General features: G+C 37.3%; 1 protein-coding gene and 1 long non-coding RNA gene across 2 annotated transcripts; both read left to right on the top strand.

Annotated features, from left to right (window-relative positions):
• The first annotated feature begins 6377 nt into the window (after positions 1-6377).
• On the top strand, positions 6378-12887 carry LOC108267739 (E3 ubiquitin-protein ligase TRIM39). The gene is made up of 8 exons (XM_053681485.1): positions 6378-6532; positions 7146-7232; positions 9496-10052; positions 10307-10402; positions 10523-10756; positions 10853-11015; positions 11117-11152; positions 11833-12887. The coding sequence occupies exons 2-8, from the start codon at positions 7169-7171 to the stop codon at positions 12378-12380; spliced, it is 1698 nt and encodes a 565-aa protein (XP_053537460.1). The 5' UTR covers positions 6378-6532; positions 7146-7168; the 3' UTR covers positions 12381-12887.
• A 485-nt stretch (positions 12888-13372) lies between these two features.
• LOC128633013 (uncharacterized) lies at positions 13373-14978 on the top strand. Its single transcript, XR_008396698.1, has 2 exons — positions 13373-13670; positions 14889-14978. It is a non-coding gene; the product is annotated as an uncharacterized LOC128633013 (long non-coding RNA).
• Positions 14979-16432: the final 1454 nt, after the last annotated feature.

Here is a 16432-nt window from a genome sequence, read left to right as displayed (position 1 = left end):
AGCAATGCTAGTAATGTGTCTGTTTATCAACTCAACTCTTCATCACACTTCACCACCAGAGAATTAGTTTACTGGGGAACAGGTTTAACTGGAGCACTGAGAAATGTGGCTCCCCCTGTGTATTACAGCTAGAGAAGAGTTTAATCTGTTTTGTAGTGAAGTGATATCGAGCTCAGTAAGAGATTGGGAAAGAAAACCGTCCATTCAGACTAAACACACAATGTGACCAGATTTAGTCCATGCTTTCAATAATTATTCGTTGTATTGTTATAATGTATAAGGAAGGACACAATAATGCCAAGAATACATTGTATGTTTTAATTACTTATAGGAATCCTTTGTTTGTTTTGATTAAACATGAAGATAACCGAGTGGACAAGGACATGACAGTGTCTATGCAGTTGTGACTTAGTGCACTACGATACAACATGTTTGAAACACGAGGAAACAATTGTGTTGAATGGCATTTCACCATAACATTTCAATTTACTTAATGAACAATCTTTTTTTTTTTTTAATAAAGTTACTGCAGTTTTACTGCAGGTTACAGAAATGATCACAAAACAACCTTCAGACAAACTTTTTTGTAACTAAAGGGCCCCCCCAGAGCCTTCCCTTCAGCAGTAGCAGCCTCTATTGCTCATTGAGTGAATATAAGTGTGACCGTGGATTTGGGTTTACCACCAGGAACACACTGAAAGGGTTCTTTAGATTTAAATTTATTCGGTGAATGATCTGATAAGTGATTTGACTATAGTGTTGCTAACAAGTTTTACAACTGACAATACAGCAGTGGGCTAATTTTATAAAAGAAAAAGAAAACAAATGAATATGTTCTTCATCTTGCCCACTTATATCATTTGAAACAAATAAAAATGAAATAACACTCACAAAATGATGAACTCCGGCACCGCACAATACCTTCAATTTCCAGGAGTTGAAACTCCCAACATTTTAAATGAACACTGTATAAAACAACGAAAAGTAACAAATCACATAAGAACACAATTTAAATTGAATAACATTGTGAACTAGCAAGGGAAAATAAATAAATAAATAGCCTTGCACCACATGGCGTTGCATCATACCATCGCAGACATTACACGTGATATAACTCTCTTAATATGATACTTTGTTGCCATAAACTAAGAAAACGTACATCCAGAAGTGGTATTTAAACAAAATATTGTCATGAGCACTTTAACCCAGAAGAACCTTGAGGCATGTGCACTGAGAAAGAAATTCTCATGTCTTTGGACAATGACACTTTGATAAACAAAGTTGAAGAGACCAGTGCATTGCTCAGGCATTTATTAATGTTTTAGGGTTGGCCATGTTTCCTTGAAGCTACGCTTATGCAGAGGAAAAAGAGATGAAGCTGTCATTGGAAAGTTATACTGTGAAAATAATTCTTGCAGGAACAGTGCAATACTTGTTTTATTCTTTATTTGTGTGTAAGGATTGGATATCTGTGAACAATTTTGCACAGAATATATATTCAGATATAGCAGAAAAGGACATTGTGATGTTTTAAAGAATAGTGCTGGAGATTTACCCTTTAACTAATGTTTGTAATATTTGTGTTGAAGTTGTAAAGCAGCCGTTTCTTTAACTTATGCAAAGGAAAAAGAGATGATGGTGTCATTAAAAAGTGCAATACATTTTATTTAGTTCTTTATTATTTAATTTATTTATTTTTTATTTTATTTTTTTATTTGATATTTTTTCATTTCAAGGTTTAGATATTTATTAACACTTTTTTTTTTTTACAGAAAATAGATTCTGATACTGTTAAACATTACATTGTGTTGTTGTAAAGAATACTGTTGTTAAATAAATCTTCACTGTGAAGCAACACTTAGGCTACTGTATTGCACTGAATTGGATATGATGATATTTTTGTTTTAATTACATTATTTTAATATAGTCAGTCGTGAACTAAAGTGGGCTGGTCTAAGGCATGAAACTCCAGGGCTGAAAATGATTCCCACTCCGGCCCTGTTCGTAGGAGAGTGCTGAATCCTGCAAACCATCATTCTCTGGGTTATGTTCCTCTTTTGTCATCTCAACCATGTGGTTTTCCATTGAAGGAATTTACTACCTTGAAGATGGCCTTGATAAACGAAAGATCTCTCCTCAACAGGACTTTTTTAATCAATGATTTTATTTCAGTTAATGGATTGGACTTTCTCTTTATGACTGAGACTTGGGGAAGTGCTGGGTAGCTGAGTCCTTTAGCTGAAGCATTCCCTAGTGATTGTGACTTTATGAATTCTCAACATTCGAGAAATGAATGATCTTTCTTGCCGAAAGGTCCGATTGTACAGGCATCTCTATGATCTATCCATGCAGGACCATATATAGAGATGATCCATCCATGTGGGACCATAGAGATAGCCAGATGGCACAAAATTCATGGAAAGGTTTTTTTTAAATAGTGATTTCGATTTGCTTTGTACATTCTGTTGAAAGAATGAAACCCAAGCTGAAAGTGAGGTTCACCATGTTTTCATTCATCAGTATCTTCACAAATAAACACAGTAACTACACTACACCTTCAGACAGTGATTACACCTCATTATCTTTATACATAGAGACGTTTACATTTATGGGTGGCCACACAGAATGATCATTCTGGAATATCTTTCTTTTGTCTCTGTAACATTAAAAGAGATTTACATTGATGGGTGAACATAGTAATCACCTGATATTGTAAATGTGAGAAATGACATTTGCAGGAAGCTCCCACTTTTTGCTTATGTCTACAATAATTGCTTTATCTAATATTAATATCTTTTGTCTTTATAGAATCGTTTACATTCATGGGCGGCCATACAGAGAGAACATTCTGTAACAGTGTTCTTCTGTCTCTATGTCACGATACCAAAAATCTAGTAGTCAGTCCCGATACCACCAAAAGTACATGATACTCGACACCAAAGTCCATGCCATGGTGTAGCATAAAAATTAAATTTAAAAAATAAAAGTAAAACTCTCCTGGAGGGCATCGTCCTCTGGCTGATACTGGCAAAGGGGGGTATTTTAGTTATTAAACACTGTCTGACAATGACTAATAATACAGTGGAGGCTACATGTGCTAAGGTGCACTCCTAAACACACACACACACACACACACACACACACACACACACACACACACACACACACACACACACCTTATATGCTGACTGCAAGCATTAGTTTAAATTCACTGATATGGTGGCAGGCCAAAACGATTTATTAAAAGCATGAACATTTGAATAATTATTAGTGACATTAGGCTACATTTAGCTGACAGGACACGGGCTGAATGGCGATGCATGGTGGCCCATTCGGAGGTAGTTTATAACATTGCAATGCATTAGTGTCGCTAACAAATAAATAGCTATCGCAAACATTACATGGAGCATAACGTTAGCTGGTTTCACGGCCACAATGCCAGCTGCTTCAAACAAGCATAATATAGGGCTCATCTTTCAGGTGCTTTGCCAAATTCCAGGTGTTTCCTCGCTTTGTGTGAAATGAACGATTGCATCGGTTGCACACTGGCTTCAGAGCATCAATTATATGTTTGCTGTCATCTGCCTCGAATGCGAAGTATTTCCATATTTAACTCCTACCACCTTTCCTCTCAACGAGTCGGGGTGGAGCTAAACTTCGCCATCTTCTGTAGTTTTTCCCGTGTGCTTTTAGGCATTCTTCTTCTTCTTTACCACTTGTGGACCGACTAAAACACTTACGCATATTTGGTACCCCCATCAGTTCCGGAAGAATTGCAACACCGGTACCTTCATTACCAACGGTACCCATGCTACTGCAGAAGAACAAGTACCGTCACGTTTTAAAAATGTTGGTACCGACTTGGTGCCGAAGTATCGGTTCTCGTGACATCCCTAGTCGCTATACATAAAGAGATATTTACACTGATGGGTGAATATAATCACCTGATTTTGTAAATGCGAGAAATGACATTTGCAGGAACCCACATTTTGCTTATGTCTGCAAGCACCCACCCATTTGCAAGCACCCACTTTTTCCTAATGTCTACAGTAATTGCTGTTTCTAATATTATGGTTGTTTGAAGGTAAATAACTGTAGTGCCAACAGTTTTACCTGTTTTATTTATGTGTTTTAACCCCATAAGGCCGAAAAACCAGCTTGCCCGTCATTGACCTATTCCTGTAAGGACGATATACTGGCTTGGACGTCTTTGACCTATTCCTGTAAGGACGATATACTGGCTTGGACGTCAATGCCTAATCCCCGTAAGGCCGATGTAGCGGTTTTACAGTGTAAACGTTATCCCTGTAAGGCCGATATACCGGCATTACTCTGCTATGATTCCTTACTTATTTAATTATTATTTTTTGACCCGGAAGGTTGATGACGTCATGACGTCATGACATGATTACGTCATTACGCCGTCATTACGATGAAGATGATCCGAGCGTGAATGTTGTTGATAAACTTATGGTGTAATCGTAGAAGTTAACTAAAAATGCCAAAGCGAAAAGCTTATCGTGTTCCAGCTAAAGTCACACCTACAGTGAACACAGGTACATCTAAAACAGTGGAAAAAAAGAAAACATACACAGTTACACAGGCGAGAGTGAGGATTCTAGATAGTAGCAGCAGTGAAAGTTCAGGCGATGTCGAAACCGAAACTGATAGTGACAAATCCTTCTATGGAAAAGAAGAACAACCCCCACAAGGAATCAAAAACTGTTTTTCGTTGTTGGGAATGCGACCAATTTCTGTGCATTCGTGAAAACAGTACCTGCTGGTCTGATTATCCCCAGAAAGTTGACTTTTGGCACTAAAATGCATTTATTCAAAGGCATTGACCACGCTGATGCTCGTATGGTACTTCTAAATGAGTAGAAGGATTTTAGCGGGCATTTTTCATAATTTCTCTAGTTAAGAATTGTGCTCTAAGTGGAGTAAAAGCACTGAACTGCTTCATTTTCAAAGTAATATTACACAAATACATTATTATAAGTTGTTTCAAGGCCTAAAAATGTTAAAATTAAAATGTTGATTTTGGGGCCAATTTTGGCCCGGAAACTCAGGGTGGGCGTGATGTTTCTATGGGGAATATAGGGTTGTGGGACATAATACTGTGGGAACTAAGGGGTAAGAGGGTTAAATAAAAACATCTGAACAAAGTTCTGTCTCTCGTCTCTATATAGGGGTATAAAATTAGAAGTATTTCTACCTAATAATGTATTTTCCAATTAGATGTTTTAGTTTGAGTTCAACAAGCATAAAAAATCCATCCATCTTCTAAACCGCTTTATCCTTTTTTCAGGGTCACGGGGAAAGCTGGAGCCTATCCCAGGGAGCATCGTGCACAAGGCAGGGTATACCCAGGGTGCCAGTCCATTGCAGGGCACACTCACATACACTTCGGACATGCCAACCAGCCTACCATGCATGTCTTTGGACTGGGGGAGGAAACCAGAGTACCCGGAGGAAATCCCCACAGCACAGGGAGACACACTCCGCACACACAGGGTCACAGTGGGAATTGAACCCCCAATCCTGGAGGTGTGAGGCAAACGTGCTAACCACTAAGCCACCATGTGCCCCAGCATTAAAAAATCACTTTATAAATGAATCCATTTCATTTAAACTTTATTTGATCAAAAGTAAGTCGGACTAACTCAAATACATCTCATTGCATGAATGAGGTTTTTCATGAGTTGGGGCAATATTTATTGGATGGAAATACTTCCCTCAATTAAAAAATGAGTTTTCCAGGGTGCCTACCAGCACATGAAATATAGCACTGATATTTCTACTGTCTGTTTTTTAACATTATGATTATGGAAATTTGTCATTACAATTCAAATATTAATAAAGATCATCATTCAGTTCACGCTGTTTTTTACTGTAGAATTTAATGCAATAATAAAATGTATTAAAAGCATCTGCTGATGTCCGTGTAGGTATGATTGAACAAAAACATGTTTCTCCTTAAAACAAAAATATACTCAAGCATTATAAATTATTTTATTTAGAAGTAAACATTGCAAAAGCAACAACAACAATACAATACAAGATTATCGAAAAGTGTTAATCACCAATAAAATTATTCCAGCATGTAATCCATGTGATCATGAGTGAATGAATGAAGGAATCCTCCATTTGCTCCAAATGCTGCCATCTACTGGTACAAAGATGAAATGACGTGGCCCAGGAGAAAAGGATCTTATCCGATAATCACAATAATCTGCAGAAGAAATAAACAACATTATTGTTATTTCATGTGCAATTTGAATGACTCATGAGCAGAGGTGAAGCTAAGGTGGAGACAAACTGCATTGTGATCATATGTGGAACTGTCCCTTTATCAAACACTACGAAGTGAACAAGGAAGTGACTAAAGTGAAAGAGAAAAACAGTTAGCTCCCATCGAGAAGAAACCCTTATTTTCACATTAATTTCTGAAATTAACTGCAGGATATTCACTGACTCTGGAATATAAATGCAGACAATTCTCACTCCCTGAAAAGAGGAAAGTAAAATAAAGGTATGTACTTCAGTGAATGTTTTATAGTTCAGAGGTTTTGTCAGTGTGTGATTTATCAGGATAAACTGCACATGTTAACAATATCAGACAGAGACACAATTTTATTAACTGCTCAAAAGTGGAGAGTTGAACTGATTCCAGCATGAACACTTAAATTCAAATTAAAATACAATTATACTTTATGCTTAATGACTACATTTGTCCACATGTGTGAGTTAAACTGAATTAACTGGATTAAAAGTGTGTGTGTGTGTGTGTGTGTGTGTGTGTGTGTGTGTGTGTGTGTGTGTGTTTGTGTGTGTGTGTTAGAAGTACAGAGGTGAGCACTGGGTGAAACATAAACACTTCTACAAACATATCAGGAAGAGAGAAACTGTGAATGATACAGTTAGTGAGCTGAGAGCTGTGAGAATGATCAGTGAAATTCTGTGTTTATTACAATCTAATGAAGATGAAGAATGTTTACGTGTGTTTTATATCACAGTCTAAATGCTTCCAGTGTCATTGCTCATGTTTAACACTGCAGACAGGCATGCTGAGTCAAACAGACTAATCAGTATCACCTCATACTGTTACATGTGTGAACTGAATGATGTGATTTCTTACTGAAAAGATTCAAAACACAGGAGGAAGTCAATGGCTGAATCCTCATCACTAACTAAAAGCGGAAGAAGGAGCAGCATGGATGAACAACGTTCATGTAAGTTATACAGCGTATATATGATTTATTTGTATTTATTAAATAGTTACACAGTAGTAAGTTACTGTTTTTATAGTAACAACTAATTCACAATGGCTTGCACTGCATGGTGGATGTGCTACATCATTTATTGAAGGATTGGCACAATATGAAATTTTGTCTGAAATTAATTGTTATAAAAATGATCTCAATGAACGGTTTAATTGTTTTTCTGATGATTTTATGCCACTGTTTTCAGATAAGAAGAACACTTGTGTAATAATGCACAAACATCTCAGAAAGCTATTTATTGACAATGATAGTGTAACTATGGAGGAATATTTATTAGTTAAATATTTAAATATATAATGAAATAATTCCATAATTAGATATGTTGTTAAAAATATAGGAATCTGGTCTGCATGTGCTCCACATCATTTAAAGTAACTACAGACTGATAAAAGTGACTTTGTTAAAGAAAAAAGTGTTATTGTTGGCGTGTTGCAGTGATACAGTGTAAGAGAAATAAAGCACTCAAGCACGTACAGTTTTCTGTGAAAATAATCACCTCTGGGATGATAACGAAGCTTTGTGTCATCACACCACCCTGTCATGATTATTTTTAATGCAGGTACTTGTTTTTTTTTTCTTATGTAAGAGCTACATTTGCAAATAATTAAATAACATCAACAAGAGCCTTTAAACTTCAAGTGTGAGTTTTGATTAGAATAAAAAGCCTTTTTCGTATGAGTACAGGAAAACATGTACAGGGTACTTGAGTAGTCTGGAAAAGCATTATATTCACTTTCAACAAATTTAATGAAAAGTCTTCAATGTCATAAATAGTGGGGAAAAGGCTTTAAAATAATTAGCAGAGGTCTTACATTGTGGAGTGTGAACAGAGTTGACGTTTGAATGATCAAACGTGTTTTTGATTGGTTGGTGGTTACTATGGTAACTGATTTGCACGCTAACAGAGCTGCTGCAGTGGTACGGGATGCGCTGAGGTGGATGTGAAGTAATGGGGAAATGTAAATCTAACAGCAAGTGGCCAGAAAATAATCAGTTCTCGGATTGGTTAAAAGCAGTAGCAGGAAATGATTTGGAAACCCACTGTAGCATTTGAAAGAAATGCTTCAAAGTTGGCTCTACGGGTGTTCAGGCCGTGGAATGACACATGCAAGGGGAAAAGCTGAAGCAGTACAGTATGTGCGAGCTATAGCAAAATCCTATTGCTGCCTGTTGCTGTCAGGTAGCCAAGCAGTGCAGTGTTAGTACTGAAACTACTAGCGGACTAGCGTACAAACACCCAACCAGTAATCATTCAACATCGGAGTAATATGTGGCTCTAGGCCCACTCTGAAAGCAGAGGTTATCTGGTGTAACGGCCATTGGAGAATCATCACTCATACACTTCCAATGACAGCAGTCTTTATCGATTCAGTTTTTAAAGCAATGTTTAGCAACTCCGAGCTTGTGAAGACCTTCATATGCGGACGAGACAAGACTGGCTACATCACCAGGTTCACTTTGGCTCGGTACGCTAAAATAAATAAGTAAATAACACTGTGCAGGGCAATAAACAAGGCTGTGTTTGTGGTCAATGTTGATGAGAGTCTAAAGGAAAAAACCAAGACCAAGCAAAGAGATATTTTCTTTAAAATGATAAAGATTCATCATAGGGATAAAATTATAGAGATTAATTATCGAGATTATAATAGTGATTCTTCCATTAAAATGTTTAATCCCTGCAGTTTTTTTATACAGTTGAATTAAGTCTTAGCACTAAATTGTGGTGGTTTAAACAGTGCTTTGCATTTTAAGTAGTTCACCTGTATTTTAATGCAGGATATTTGGAATATTAAGCATGTGTCTATATCCATAAAAATGAATTACATTATTGAAAAAGAAAACACATCGATGTACATTATTATAAAATAAACATGTCCAGAGGCATACAAGTAGCCTTAGTGGTCTTGATTTTGCAGTGTTGATTTTTGGTATCTACAGTTTTATAAACCAGCTGATTAATGATTTAAGGTGTTTTTAAACTATTTTTTAATTTGCGTATTTGGTCTTAATTGATCTTTTATTTTGCCCGACAAAATTTTAGAAGGCTTAAATTTCATGATCTCAAACCTGCAGATTCCCTGCATTCTGGTCTGTGATTTTCACACCTTCACTACAGATGCAGTTTACTGTATAGAGACAAGGTTGAAACTAATTACAGTATTTCTACACTATTTATAAACAATGTGTAACTTTTTTGTTCTATAAAATCTAGTTTCTCGTGACTCCAGCAGTCTCCTGTCTGAAGATCAGCTGCAGTGTTCGATCTGTCTGGATGTGTTCACTGATCCAGTCACCACTCCATGTGGACACAACTTCTGCAAGAGCTGCCTTACACAGTGCTGGGAGAAGAGTCAACACTGTCACTGTCCATTATGCAAAGAGAAATTCACCAAGAGACCTGAACTGAAGATTAATACAACACTGAGAGAGGTTGCAGATCACTTCAAGAAGAAAAGTGGTCCTGACATACCTGAGGTTCTTTGTGACGCCTGCACTGGAGAGAAGCTGAAGGCCCTGAAATCCTGTCTGGATTGTGTTCTGAGTTTGTGTGAAACTCATCTAGAACCTCATAATCATGTTCCAAGACTTATGAAACACAAACTAATAAACCCTGTGGAGAACCTGGAGGACTACACATGCCAGAAACATGAGAGAGCTCTGGAGCTGTTCTGTAGAGATGATCAGACGTGTGTGTGTAAGTTCTGCACTGAAGGAGATCACAAGAATCACAACACTGTTCCTATAGAGGAGGAGAGCAGAGAGAGGAAGGTGAGAAACACTGATTAATATCAGATTTCGTCATTCTTATGGATATTGCAATTAAATGTATCCTGTGGTAGATAGATTTTGACTTTAGATTAAACAGCTCCAAGAAAATAATTAATTGACAATAATAATAATTTATTACTGAAAATTATTTGTTACACCACGCATAGGGAAAATTATGAAAAGTCACTTAACAAAACAGAGGGACAAATTTAATAAGTATAAAATCAAATATATTTTTTCTGCTCTGTCCTCAGACACAGCTGGGGAAAACACAGACAGATGTGCAGCAGATGATTCAGGACCGACTGAAGAAGATCCGAGAGATCAAACACTCAGTAGAGCTCAGCAAAGTGTGTGGGAAATTTTTTGCGTATTGTTTGCTCTAATTTGTAGAAATGAACAAACTGCATTAAACATTGTTTCACTATTCAGCGTAATCTGATGGAAGTGAAAATGTGTTCCTCCTTTAGAGAAGCACAGAGAAAGAGAAAGCAGACAGTGTTGAAGTCTTCACTGCTCTGATTCGCTCCATTGAGAGAAGTCAGGCTGAGCTGCTGGAGGTGATGGAGGAGAAGCAGAAAGCAGCAGAGAGGCAGGCTGAAGGACTCATTAAAGAGCTGGAGCAGGAAATCACTGTGCTAAAGAGGAGAGACACTGAGCTGGAGCAGCTCTCACACACTGAGGAGCATCTCCACCTCCTGCAGGTCAGTGTTCCTCTCTCTGCTCACTGGCAATGCAGAACATCACAGAACAACTCACACCATGCTGAGGGATTTCTCCTCTCTCCTGCTCTACTGTAGATTTACTCCTCCGTGTGCAGCCCTCCACACACCAAGAACTGGACTGAGATCAGTATTAACACTGATCTGAGTGGGGACACTGTGAGGACAGCTCTGTCTCAGCTTCAGAAGACTCTGAATAAGAAACTCACTAAAACACTCAATGACAAGTTAAAGGAAACAGGTGAGAAACTTTCATATTTAACAATTTTTAGGCATAAGTCTAAAATGTGTTGCATTAAAATGATCTTAAATCTAATGAAAGTGATGTTTTGTTGTGATTAGTCTCCACAGAACTGAAGAGGATTCAGCAGTATGCAGGTACAGTGAGGTTTCTGATTTCCTCTCATATTAAAATGTACATATCAGCATTACACCACTGCATCATCAGACTGATTTTCATCTGTAGATCTCTCCAGCTAAAAGGAAGTCTTAAAGTGTCTCTCATTATCCTCCTCACTATAGCTCCCTATTACTGCCATGCACTAAAGACCTTAAACCCTTTTCTACTTTAGAAAGACTGATCTTCTTCTTACATTTCACTAAGAAAGTCATGCAGGAAACATGTATGTTTGGACAGAGATTCACTTTATCCTTTTTTTTTTAATTCATGAGTATTAAACTTTAATTTCTTTGCCTATCAAATGTAAATGTTTTTCTGCAAAAGTCATGTTTTCTCTTATGTGTGTGTGTGTGTGTGTGTGTGTGTGTGTGTGTGTGTGTGTGTGTGTGTGTGTGTGTGTGTGTGTGTGTTTCTCATGTTCTGTGACTCCAAAATATGAAATAAAGTTTCAGAAGGAAAACATTTTATATTTCTCATCTTTGACAGGCTCCTACCATCAACTGTACAAGTTTTAATTTTTTACAAGAGATCGTTTAAAATGTTTCATTATTTAATCTTCTACAAATCCTCTTATAAATCCTAATGAATCTGATCCACTGATGATGGTTTAATATTTTTTACCTGCAAACTCACATCTCACTCTGTGTGTTTCTCTCAGTGGATGTGACTCTGGATCCTGATACAGCTCATCCATATCTCATCCTGTCTGCTGATGGAAAACAAGTGACACATGGAGACACAGAACAGGATCTCCCTGATACACCACAGAGGTTTAATCCATGTGTCTGTGTTCTGGGAAAGCAGAGTTTCTCGTCAGGGAGATTTTATTATGAGGTGCAGGTCAGAGGGAAAACTGAGTGGGATCTCGGAGTCGCCAAAGAGTCCATTAACAGGAAGGGGAACATTACACTGACTCCTCAGAATGGATTCTGGACTGTGATACTGAGGAATGAGAATCAGTATACGGCTTGTACTGATTCCTCTGTCCCCCTCACACTGAGAGAGAAGGTGGAGAAGGTGGGGGTGTTTGTGGATTATGAGGAGGGTCTGGTCTCCTTTTATGATGTGAAGTCCAGCTCTCATATCTACTCTTTCACTGGTCAGTCTTTCACTGAGAAACTCTATCCTTACTTCTGTCCTTATTTAAATGCAGGAGGTAAAAATTCAGCACCACTGATCATCTCTCCTGTATTTAACACTGAATGAATTTTCATCACACAGATTTAATCATTTATTAAATGGTGAATAAAAATAAATATATTACTTTTTCTGGTAAATTTTAGAAATACATATTCCCCTTTTAAAGTTCTGTACAGTTTATTTTAATACTTGTTTGTTTGTTTGTTTTGGATAAACAAATAATTTTAATCATTCAATCTGTTTTTTACACGTTACGATTATGGAACTTAATACTTGTTTTTTCACATAAACAAATTTATTTTAATCCTACAGCGTGTTTTTACACGTTATGATTGTGGAACTTTATCACTACAAATCAAATATGAATAAAGATCATTTACAGTTCACGCTGAGTTTTATTGCAGAATTTAATATGATGAATAAAATGTATGATGTTCAGCTGCTGATGTCTGTGTAGATAAAACCGAACACCACTGAGTTTCTCCTGCAAACTTCATCAAACACAAACACATACATCTTTTATTTAGAAATAAACATGTCAGGGTTATTGTATTCTTTAAAAAAAAAAAAAAAAAAAAAAAAAAAAAAAAAGAAATGAGTGAATAAATGAATTCTCTTTCTGAACTAATTTCTGCCATCTGCTGGTAGAAAGGTGAAATTGTGTGGTCTATTTTTATGGGATCAATTTCCCATCAAAAGTATTGCGGGATCGAAAAATAATAAGTGTGAATCAAACATTTAAAAACACATGCAGAATTATATCGCACAAAACTGTACATGAGTTCAAAGTTTTTTGAATCGCGCACATAATAATTTTCCTTGGTTATATTACTGTGTTTTTGTGCTCTATGACATTTTCTGCTCATGTTTTCTTTTTTTGAACGCTTGTGCTGTTTTTCCTTCTCTCTTGTTTCCACATTCTCCACTTTTCCAAATGTTGCAGTTCGAGTTTCATGTAAATGAGGGCGGGATTTAGCGTCACCATTGGTCCACTGCAGCTCCTCCTCTAGCCAATCAATCCAAGAGGGGAGGTGACGTCCTTCCATAATTTATTTATTTATTTATTTATTTAGATTTAAAGCCTATATTTTTTACTTAGACGTGTTATTTAGAATTCATTCCTCAGCCATTAAACTCGTCTCCATGGTAACGCCATAAATCCCATAGAGCACAATTTTACGTCGCGTGGAGCGTTCACGGTAAAAGGTTCGCGCGCCCCAGAGACGGTAAACTCCGAAATCTACGTAAAGAGGAAGCGCTTTGGCTCTTTCCAAAATGGCGGCCACCATAGAGAACAATAGCGCTGCAGCTGCGAATAAGAAAAAACATTTAGGAATTCCTGAAGCAGTGTTTGTAGTGAGTAATCACCTGTCAGAATAATGTGCTTATTATGTGTGGAGTAAACACGGGCTCTTCTGTAAGCGTGTTAATATCTTTAGAGTAGGGGCCGTGGAGATTAGCCGTTAGCTTAGCCCGCTATGCTAACACGGTTCAGGAGCTGAAGTTCCTCCGTGTCCTTTTAAGGCTGTGGCTCATGCTGGCTAACAGGCTACAGCTAACTCACGCCTTTATTATAAACCAGAGACTTGGTCTTGCGGGTATTTTCAATTCGAGGTCGCTTCTGAAGTCTGTCCGTGAAATAATTCATTATGAATGTTCAACTGTTTTCTGGATTATTATTATTATTATTATTATTATTATTATTATTTAGTCCGTTACTGTTCTGCAGAGCTGATCAGTGATGAAATGTGGGATTTGATGAGAGCATGCAACTGATAAAAGGTGAAAAAGTGAAATACTGAATCCAAGTGAAGGTCTAATTCCTAAAACCTACAGGCAGGATGTGGTGTAAATTAAATATGTGAAATATGAAAGTGTGAATGTGATTAATGTGCATTTTACATTGACAGCATTACGTGGAGAGAAGTGTTCTGTATTCTCCATTAAAATACAGTATCTCCTCATGCTAGTGTAAATAGATCAGGGTCTAATAATACTATCAAGCTAAAACCCCTGTTAGAGAGGAGTTAATACAGCAAGAAAACAGCACACGCTTGATGCGTGTCTTTCTTGTATTTATTCATTTGATGGATGCTTTTGATCCAAAGCGACTGCTGGGTTGAACGTCAGAGCATCAGGATCCAACAGTGGCAGCTTGACATTACCGGGATTCAATCTCATAACCTTCTGATCAGTAGTAGCGCTTTAACCGCTGAATCAGCTCTGCCACACAGTGTAGCTTCCTTCTGTACATGTTGAGGAACAGCTGGTCAACTTGAGCTGTACTAGAGATGTGAAGGGAATGATTGTGTGATAAATATGACCAAAAATGTTTTTTTATCTTTTCTTTAAACACACTTTATTTATTTATTTATTTATTTATTTATTTTCAGTTTTTGTTTATTTATTTATTGATAAGATGCACTGGGCTGTGTCCCACACTGCATGCTACTGAACTGTATGTCCATATAGAAGTGCTGTACTCATTAGACACATTATTTCTGTTATTTGGGACAAAGCCCACATCCTGACGGTTTGCTGAAAGACTGTTGTTCTCTTCGTCTTGCGCCACAGGAGGATGTGGATTCGTTTATGAAGAAGCCCGGCAACGACACGGCGGACGTCGTACTGAGGAAGCTTGATGAACAGTACCAGAAATATAAATACATGGAAGTCAACCTGGTTCAGAAAAAAATGAGGTTTGGAGAAATGTAATCCTGTCTTGTGAAGTGTTGCTCAATGGTGGAAGGGTCACTTTGTTAAAAATGAAAATTGCATGAAATTTCCATAACTCAGCAGACTGGTGCCAGGGTTAGGCTAGTTTGGCCGCCTGTTATTGGAGGATTGTCTTGGTTATAGAGATGCACCGATATTAAATTTCTCAGCCGATAATAAACTATATAACGGACAGTTGTAGAACATGAATGATGAGAAATGTTTCTGAACACTAGAAGTACTTTGAACAAGAGAACTAGGCTGTAATAATGTGGACTGTTTTACATGTAAATACAAGTACATCGCATATGTATGATGTAAATTGGGACGAAGGGCGCATCTCATTATCCATGACATTGTTGAAGCTCCGGCTCTCAGACACTCACTGAACTGAGCAGACGCGGAGAGAGGTGTGAGTGCAGCGGGAAAGCAAGACCTCACTCTTGCAGGAGAGTACTGGCGATATTTGGAAAATTGCTAAGGTTTGTCCAAAAAGTCACAAGATTTGTTGCTAGGTGCTTTTTTTTTTTTTTTTTTTTTGGTGTTTTTTTATTTTATTTTATTAATTAATTTATTTATTTATTTATTTTAAGTCACTAAAGGTGTCTGAAAAGTCACTAAATTGGCAACATTGGTCTGCACTGACAGCTAGATTAAAGGCAGCTAAGCTCTGCCTCTCCCCATCAGAAAATGCAGAGGGAGTGGGAATGTGGGTTTTTTCATTTATGCACATTCTATCTGAAAAGCAATAAAATTCAGAGTACCCAAATGATGCTGTCTATGTTTTTCTTGAAACCAATTTGCACCCCCCTTCCGCTCTCTGTTTGTGTTTTCAGGCCCCAAAACACTGTCGTCGTGTAAATGAACAGCTAAACCGCATACAAAGTTTTCCGTTTTTAATTGAAAACGTTGTTATGTAAAATTTCCCTCAGTTTGTTGGAGGAGATTGCTCCATGCTTCTGCTGTGAGGAATGTTTGTCTTGTTCCTGTTTATCAGGAGCATTCAGAATTGACATCAAAGATGGAATCACAGATTTTATATTCGTAGAAGAAGGGTGAATCCTGCAAACCATCATTCTCTTTATGACTGAGACTTGGTTAAGTGCTGGGTATCTGAGTAATTTAGCTACAACATTCCCTAGTGATTGTGAATTTATAAGTTCTCAACATTTGTTAAATGAATGACCTTTCTTGCTGAAATGTCCGATTGCACAGACATCTCTATGATCCATCCATGCAGGACCATATATAGAGATGATCCAGCCATGCAGGATAATAGAGATAACCAGATAGCACTAAAATCATGGAAAGGTTTTTTAAAAATAATGATTTCTATTTGTTTTGTACATACTGTTGAAAGAATAAAGCCCAAGCTGAAAGTTTTTTGGGGGTGCACCATGTTT

The sequence above is a fragment of the Ictalurus punctatus genome, chromosome 7, assembly GCF_001660625.3.
Source record: "Ictalurus punctatus breed USDA103 chromosome 7, Coco_2.0, whole genome shotgun sequence".
Classification (NCBI taxonomy): domain Eukaryota; kingdom Metazoa; phylum Chordata; class Actinopteri; order Siluriformes; family Ictaluridae; genus Ictalurus; species Ictalurus punctatus.
Note: the sequence above shows the minus strand (reverse complement) of the source record. Positions and strands in the feature narration are given on the sequence as shown.

Excerpts from the sequence above, each read along its gene's own strand:
- LOC108267739 (XM_053681485.1), top strand. The coding sequence starts at position 7,169 with ATGGCTGAATCCTCATCACTAACTAAAAGCGGAAGAAGGAGCAGCATG. Across the intron at positions 7,233-9,495 it reads CATGGATGAACAACGTTCAT|TTTCTCGTGACTCCAGCAGT; the intron begins GTAAGTTATACA and ends TATAAAATCTAG. Across the intron at positions 10,757-10,852 it reads AGCATCTCCACCTCCTGCAG|ATTTACTCCTCCGTGTGCAG; the intron begins GTCAGTGTTCCT and ends GCTCTACTGTAG.